The sequence below is a fragment of the Mustelus asterias genome, chromosome 12, assembly GCF_964213995.1.
Source record: "Mustelus asterias chromosome 12, sMusAst1.hap1.1, whole genome shotgun sequence".
NCBI classification, from domain to species: Eukaryota; Metazoa; Chordata; class Chondrichthyes; order Carcharhiniformes; family Triakidae; genus Mustelus; species Mustelus asterias.
This window is the reverse complement of record NC_135812.1, coordinates 35756773-35764201: the sequence shown is the minus strand read 5'-3', so window position 1 is coordinate 35764201 and position 7429 is coordinate 35756773. Positions and strand designations below refer to the sequence as shown.

Below are 7429 nucleotides of genomic sequence, written 5' to 3'. Positions count from 1 at the left end.
ACCTGGTCCCCTGGCCGCTCGGTGCTGAGCAGGAGGCCGGAGCAGCTGCGGGGGAGCCTGTCCTCCATCATCACCACATCCACTCGCTTCAGTCACTCAGCTCTTGTTGTAACCCCCACCCTGCCCACAGTGTGCCCCAGTCCACCACTCCCCCCTCTCGTGCCCCAACCGAAATCCCCGCGCCCCAGCCCCCGCGCCCCCGCTCACCTCCCCCCCCGGGCCCCAACGCAAATCCCCGCGCCCCTGCCCCCCCTCCCCCCCGCGCCTCTGCTCGCCAGTGTGTTGTAGCCCCCACTCTGCTCGTCAGTGTGCTGTAGCCCCAAGTAATTATTGCATGAATTGACAGTATTCTCAAACATACTGGCTGTAGCGCCCACCCTGCTCGCCAGTGTGCTGTAGCGCCCACCCTGCTCGCCAGTGTGCTGTAGCACCCACCCTGCTCACCAGTGTGCTGTAGCACCCACCCTGCTCGCCAGTGTGCTGTTGCACCCACCCTGCTCGCCAGTGTGCTGTAGCACCCATCCTGCTCGCCAGTGTGCTGTAGCCCCCACCCTGCTCGCCAGTGGTGCTGTAGCCCCCACCCTGCTCGCCAGTGTGCTGTAGCACCCACCCTGCTCGCCAGTGTGCTGTAGCACCCACCCTGCTCGCCAGTGTGCTGTTGCACCCACCCTGCTCACCAGTGTGCTGTAGCACCCATCCTGCTCGCCAGTGTGCTGTAGCCCCCACCCTGCTCGCCAGTGGTGCTGTAGCCCCCACCCTGCTCGCCAGTGTGCTGTAGCACCCACCCTGCTCACCAGTGTGCTGTAGCACCCATCCTGCTCGCCAGTGTGCAGTAGCCCCCACCCTGCTCGCCAGTGGTGCTGTAGCACCCACCCTGCTCGCCAGTGTGCTGTAGCACCCACCCTGCTCACCAGTGTGCTGTAGCACCCATCCTGCTCGCTAGTGTGCTGTAGCCCCCACCCTGCTCGCCAGTGTGCTGTAGCACCCACCCTGCTCACCAGTGTGCTGTAGCACCCATCCTGCTCGCCAGTGTGCTGTAGCCCCCACCCTGCTCGCCAGTGGTGCTGTAGCCCCACCCTGCCCGTCAATGTGCTGTAGCCCCAAGTAATTATTGCGTGAATTGACAGTATTCTCAAACATACTGGCATACTTCTGGTGCAGGGAATCCACTGAGTTGCCGTGATTCTCTATTTGAACCTGGTTATCTGTTGACACGAAAGTTTCAATTTCTTATTTACAAGGATGAGTTTTTATTCCCCGCCCCCCATTATTTCCATGGTTGAATTCTTCAACATTGCCCTGAGGAATGAACTTTAGGGCAAAGGGGCATATTGGTCGCCCATTGCTGGTTCGCGAAGTCAAGGGAAGCACAAAGAAGCAGGGTGGTGGGTGGGTATGATCCAGGATGTGGGAGACCAGTCAGAAGTGTGTTGGAATAATTGAGTCCAGACGTAAGAAGGAATGGCTGATGGTTTCAGCATCAACCGAGCTGAGGTTAGACCAAAAGAAATAGGAACAGGAGTAGGCTGTTCGGACCCTCTGGCCTGCTCTGCCATTCAATAGGACTATGGCTGATCCAACATTCCTCACGTCTACTTTCCTGCCCTTTCCTCATAATCCTTGATTTCCTTACTGGTCAATAATCTATCTATCTCAGCTTTAAATATACATAATGACTCTCCCTCCTCAGCTATCTGTGGTGAGGAGTTCCGAAGACTCTTAACCCTCTAGAGAAGAAATTTCTCCTCATCTCAGTTTTAAATTGTGCCTTTATTCTGAGACTATGCCCTCTGGTCCTAGCCTCTCCCATGAAGAAAACACCCTCTCAGCATTTATCCTGTTAAGCCCCTTAAGAATCCTATATGTTTCAATGAGATCACCTCTCATTCTTCTAAACTCCAATGAGTAGAGTCCCAACCTGTTTAACCTTTCCTCATAAGACAATCCCTTCATACTGGGGTTCATCCTAGTGAACTTTCTCTGAACTGCCTCAAATTAAATCATATCCTCCCACAGCACCAGCAACCTGAGTTTGATTGCAGCGTTGGGTGACTATGTGGAGTTTGCACATTCTCTCCGTATCTGCATGGGTTTCCTCTGGGTGCTTTGGTTTCCTCCTACAGTCCAAAGATGTGCAGGTTAGGTGGATTGGCCATGCCAAATTGTCCCCAAAATGTGTAGGTTAGGGGGATTAGTGGACTAAATGTGTGGAGTTATGGGGTTAGGGCAGAGGGTGGGCCTGGGTAAGAAGCTCTGTTGGAATGTCAGTGCAGATTTAATGGACCAAATGGCCTCCTTCTGCACTGTAGGGAGTCTATTGTAAAACTGTTCACAGTAATCCAGATGTGGTTTCACCAGTACCTTGTACAGTTGCAGCAAGACTTCCCTACTCTTATACTCCAACCCCTTTGAAATACAGGCCAACATTCCATTAGCCTTCCTGATTACCTGCTGCCCCGTGCTTGCTTCTGTGTTTCGTGCACAAGTACCCCCAAGTCCCTTTGTGTTGCAGCTTTCTTCAGTTTTTCTCCATTTAAATAACACTCCGTTCTTTTGTTATCCCTTCCAAAATGAACTACTTCACGTTTTCCCACATTATACACCACTTGCCAACTTTTTTGCCCACTTATTTAACCTATCAATTTCTCTTTGTAAACTGTTTGTATCCTTCTCGCAACTTGTCTTTCCACTTATTTTTGTGTCATCTGCAAATTTGGTTACAGTACATTCGCTTCCGTCCTCCAAGTCATTAAATATATTGTAAACAGTTAGACCATAAGACATAAGAGCAGAATTAGGCCACTCGGCCCATCTAATCTGTTCCGCCATTCAATCATGGCTGATTGCATCAGTGTTGCGGTCCCAACACTGATCCCTGTGGAACCCCACTGGTTACAGGTTGCTGTTTCCTGTTCATTAGTCAAATCTCTATCCATGCCAATATACTATTGGTGTGGAGATGCCAGCGTTGGACTGGGGTGAGCACGGTAAGAAGTCTCACAACACCAGGTTAAAGTCCAACAGGTTTATTTGGTAGCAAATACCATAAGCTTTCGGAGCACTGCTCCTTCGTCAGATGGAGTGGAAATGTGGAAATTTCCACTCCATCTGACGAAGGAGCAGTGCTCCGAAAGCTTATGGTATTTGCTACCAAATAAACCTGTTGGACTTTAACCTGGTGTTGTGAGACTTCTTACAATATACTATTGGCACATGGTTAGCACTGTTGCCTCACAGCGCCATGGACACAGGTTCAATTCCAGCCTCGGGTCACTGTGTGTGTGGAGTTTGCACATTCTCTCCGTGTCTGCGTGGGTTTCCTCTCACAGTCCAAAGATGTGCAGGATAGGTTGATTGGCCATGCTAAATTGACCCTAGTGTCAGGGGGATTAGCAGGGTAAATATGTAGGGTTATGGAAATAGGGGCTGGGTGGGATTGTGGTCGGTGCAGACTCAATGGGTCGAATGGCCTCCTTCTGCACTGTAGGAATTCTATGATTCTACTACCTCCAACACATGGGCTCTTATCTTATGACTTAAACTTTTGTGAGGTACAAAGAACAGGAAGAACAAAGAACATTACAGCACAGGAAACAGGCCCTTCGGCCCTCCAAGCCTGTGCCGCTCCTTGGTCCAACTAGACCAATCATTTGTATCCCTCCATTCCCAGGCTGCTCATGTGACTATCCAGGTAAGTCTTAAACGATGTCAGCGTGTCTGCCTCCACCACCCTACTTGGCAGCGCATTCCAGGCCCCCACCACCCTCTGTGTAAAAAACATCCCTCTAATATCTGAGTTATACTTCGCCCCTCTCACCTTGAGCCCGTGACCCCTCGTGATCGTCACTTCTGATCTGGGAAAAAGCTTCCCACCGTTCACCCTATCTATCCCCTTCATAAACTTGTACACCTCTATTAGATCTCCCCTCATTCTCCGTCTTTCCAGGGAGAACAACCCCAGTTTACCCAATCTCTCCTCATAGCTAAGACCCTCCATACCAGGCAACATCCTGGTAAACCTTCTCTGCACTCTCTCTAACGCCTCCACGTCCTTCTGATAGTGCGGCGACCAGAACTGGACGCAGTACTCCAAATGTGGCCTAACCAGCGTTCTATACAGCTGCATCATCAGACTCCAGCTTTTATACTCTATACCCCGTCCTATAAAGGCAAGCGTACCACATGCCTTCTTCACCACCTTCTCCACCTGTGTTGCCACCTTCAAGGATTTGTGGACTTGCACACCTAGGTCCCTCTGTGTTTCTATACTCTTGATGGCTCTGCCATTTATTGTATAACTCCTCCCTACATTATTTCTTTCAAAATGCATCACTTCGCATTTATCTGGATTAAATTCCATCTGCCACCTCTCCACCCAATATTCCAGCAAATCTATATCCTGCTGTATTGCCCGACAATGCTCATCGCTATCCGCAAGTCCAGCCGTCTTCGTGTCATCCGCAAACTTGCTGATTACACCAGTTACACCTTCTTCCAAATCATTTATATATATCACAAATAGCAGAGGTCCCAGTACAGAGCCCTGCGGAACACCACTGGACACAGACCTCCAGCCGGAAAAAGGCCCTTTGACCAGTACCCTCTGTCTCCTCTGGCTAGTTAACCCTCTGGCTAGTTAACTGAAACAGAATAGACATGGGTGGCACAGTGCTTAGCACTGCTGCCTCACAGCGCCAGGGACCTGGGTTCAATTCCTGGCTTGGGTCACTGTCTGTGTGGAGTCTGCACGTTCTCCCCGTGTCTGCGTGGGTTTCCTCCAGTTTCCTCCCACATTCTGAAAGGCGTGCTGGTTAGGGTGCATTGACCCGAACAGATGCCGGAGTGTGGCAACTAGGGGAATTTCACAGTAACTTCTTTGCAGTGTTAATGTAAGCCTTACTTGTGACTAATAAATTAACTTCAACTTTAACTTATTTTCTGGTTGGCAGGATGTGGTGACTGATGTGCCACAGGGATCAGTGCTGGGGCCTCAACTCTTAATTTCTGTAAATTATTTGGATGAAGGGCTCAAAAGTATGTTGTTAAATTTGTTGATGATGCGAAGATAGTTAGGAAAGGGGCTGCACAGTGGTTAGCACTGATGCCTCACAATGCCAGGGACCTGGGTTCAATTCCCGGTTTGGGTCACTGTCTGTGCGGAGTCTGCACCTTCTCCCCATGTCTGTGTGGGTTTCCTCCGGGTGCTCCAGTTTCCTCCCACAGTCCGAAAGATGTGCTGGTTAGGTGCATTGGCCATGCTAAATTCCCACTCAGTGTACCCGAACAGGCAAAGGAGTGTGGCGACTAGGGAATTTTCACAGTAACTTTATTGCAGTGTTAATGTAGCCTACTTGTGACACTAATAAATAAACTAAACTGAAACTAAAAACCACTTCTGCCTCTCAGCACCAAGGACCTGAGTTCAATTCCGGCTTTGGGTGACTGTTTGTGCGGATTCTGCATGTTCTCCCTATTTCGGCGTGCATGAGTGCTGCACTTCATTCCCACACTCCAAAGATGTGCATGTTAGGTAGATTGGCCATGCTAAATTGCCTCTCAATGTCCAAAGATGAACTGGATAGGTGGATTAGCCATGGTAAATGTGCATGGTTACAGGGAGGGAGAGCCTGGGTGAGATGCTCTTTCAGAGAGTTTCTGTGTTGTAGGGATTCTATAGAAAATAAGTTCAGGACATAAAGAGGCTACAAAAGGATATAGATAGGTGAGTGGGCAAAGATCTGGCAAATAGAGTATAATTTGGCATGACAAATAAATGGTAAGAGATTACAGAGCTCTGAGATCCAGAGGGATCTGGATGTGCTACACATGAATCACAAAAGACTAGTATACAGGTACAGAAAGTAGTCAGGAAAGCTCATCAAATGTTATTAATTATTGTGGAGAGGGATTGATTATAGAGGTAGGAAGTTTATGCATCTGTTACACAGGGCATTGGTGAGACCACATCTGGAGGGCATTGGTGAGAACACATCTGGAGGACATTGGTGAGACCACATCTGGAGTACAGTATTGGTCTCCTTACTTCAGGAAAGGTGTAAATGCATTGAAAGCAGTTCAGCGAAGGTTTACTAGATTATCACCTGGAATGGACAGGTTATCGGGACAGGCTAGACTTGTATCTGCTGGAATATAGAAAAGTATGATGAACTTGATAGAAAGACCTGAGAGGCCTTGACAGAGTGGATGTGGAGAGGATGTTTGCTCTTGTGGGAGAATCTAGAACTGGGGGGCCACTGTTTAAAAATATTGTGTCACCCATTTAAGACAGAGATGTGAAAAAGTGATTTCACTGAGGGTTGTGAGACGTTGGCATTCTCTTTGTCGAAAGGCAGAGTCTTTGATTATGTTTAAAGCAGAGCTGGACAGATTATTGATAAACATGGAGGCGCGAGGTTTTCACCGATAATCAGGAATGCAGAGTTGAGGTTAAAATCAGATGAGCCATGATCTGACTGAATGTGGAACAGGCTCGAGGGGCCGAGTGGCCTTCCCCTGCTTGTCATTCCTTTGTTTGTAAAACTATTTTTCTGTTGCCACTGTCAAGTTGTAAGTGGCTCATGACATAACACACCCTGAACCTGTTCCAGCACACTGACTGGAGTTCTTCCTGGTTGTTTTATTCTCCACTGCAAAGTTTCACCAAACAGTGTGATAAATCATCTCGGTGCTGCCGTATGTATAAATTCTGTATGTTTGCCCATGGGGGCACATCTGTTCTAGAACATTTTGTGGGAGATCGGTCTACATGTACCAGATTTCACGTGTAGGATTGGTTACACAGCTGATGTGACCTTGTCCTTGAGAGTGAGCTGCCTTCCAGCATTACTGCAGTCCATGTGGTGTAATACTCCCAGGTGAACCTGGCTGGCTAGCTAACACAAATGTTGTTAGAGAGTATTTGATTTTCTTATCTAAAGAAGAGGTCAGCGCCTTCCCATCAGCCAGTACTGAACTGAGAAAGGGAAAATTCTGTTGCATTTCACACACAGCTGGGAGTGATCGGAATTTTGATAAAATCTGAGGCCGATCTCTTTGACCAGACATTCAGTGAGTGTTTTTATTTCTCCACTAGCTCATGGCAGCTTTTGTTTGATTCCACTCCTGTAATAAAAATAGAAACTTGCTTTTATATCATGCCTTTCACAGCTTCACCTCACAAAGTGCTTTCCAGTTAAAGAAGGCATTTTGGAGTGTGTACACAGTTGTCATAAGAACAAAGAACAATACAGCACAGGAACAGGCCCTTTGGCCCTCCAAGCCCGCACCACTCCCTGGTCCAAACTAGACCATTCTTTTGTATCCCTCCATTCCCACTCCGTTCATGTGGCTATCTAGATAAGTCTTAAACGTTCCCAGAGTGTCCGCCTCCACCACCTTGCCCGGCAGCGCATTCCAGGCCCCCACCACC

The 7429-nt window shown here is 48.6% G+C and overlaps 1 protein-coding gene across 1 annotated transcript in view; it reads left to right on the top strand.

The window, feature by feature from the left end:
- Positions 1 to 1405: 1405 nt before the first annotated feature.
- The window catches only part of LOC144501845 (piwi-like protein 2), a 29798-nt gene continuing 23774 nt past the window's right edge, over positions 1406 to 7429 (top strand). The window contains exon 1 of the mRNA XM_078225893.1: positions 1406 to 1494. Coding sequence (XP_078082019.1) covers positions 1406 to 1494 — 89 coding nt within the window. The remainder of the gene's footprint in view (positions 1495 to 7429) is intronic.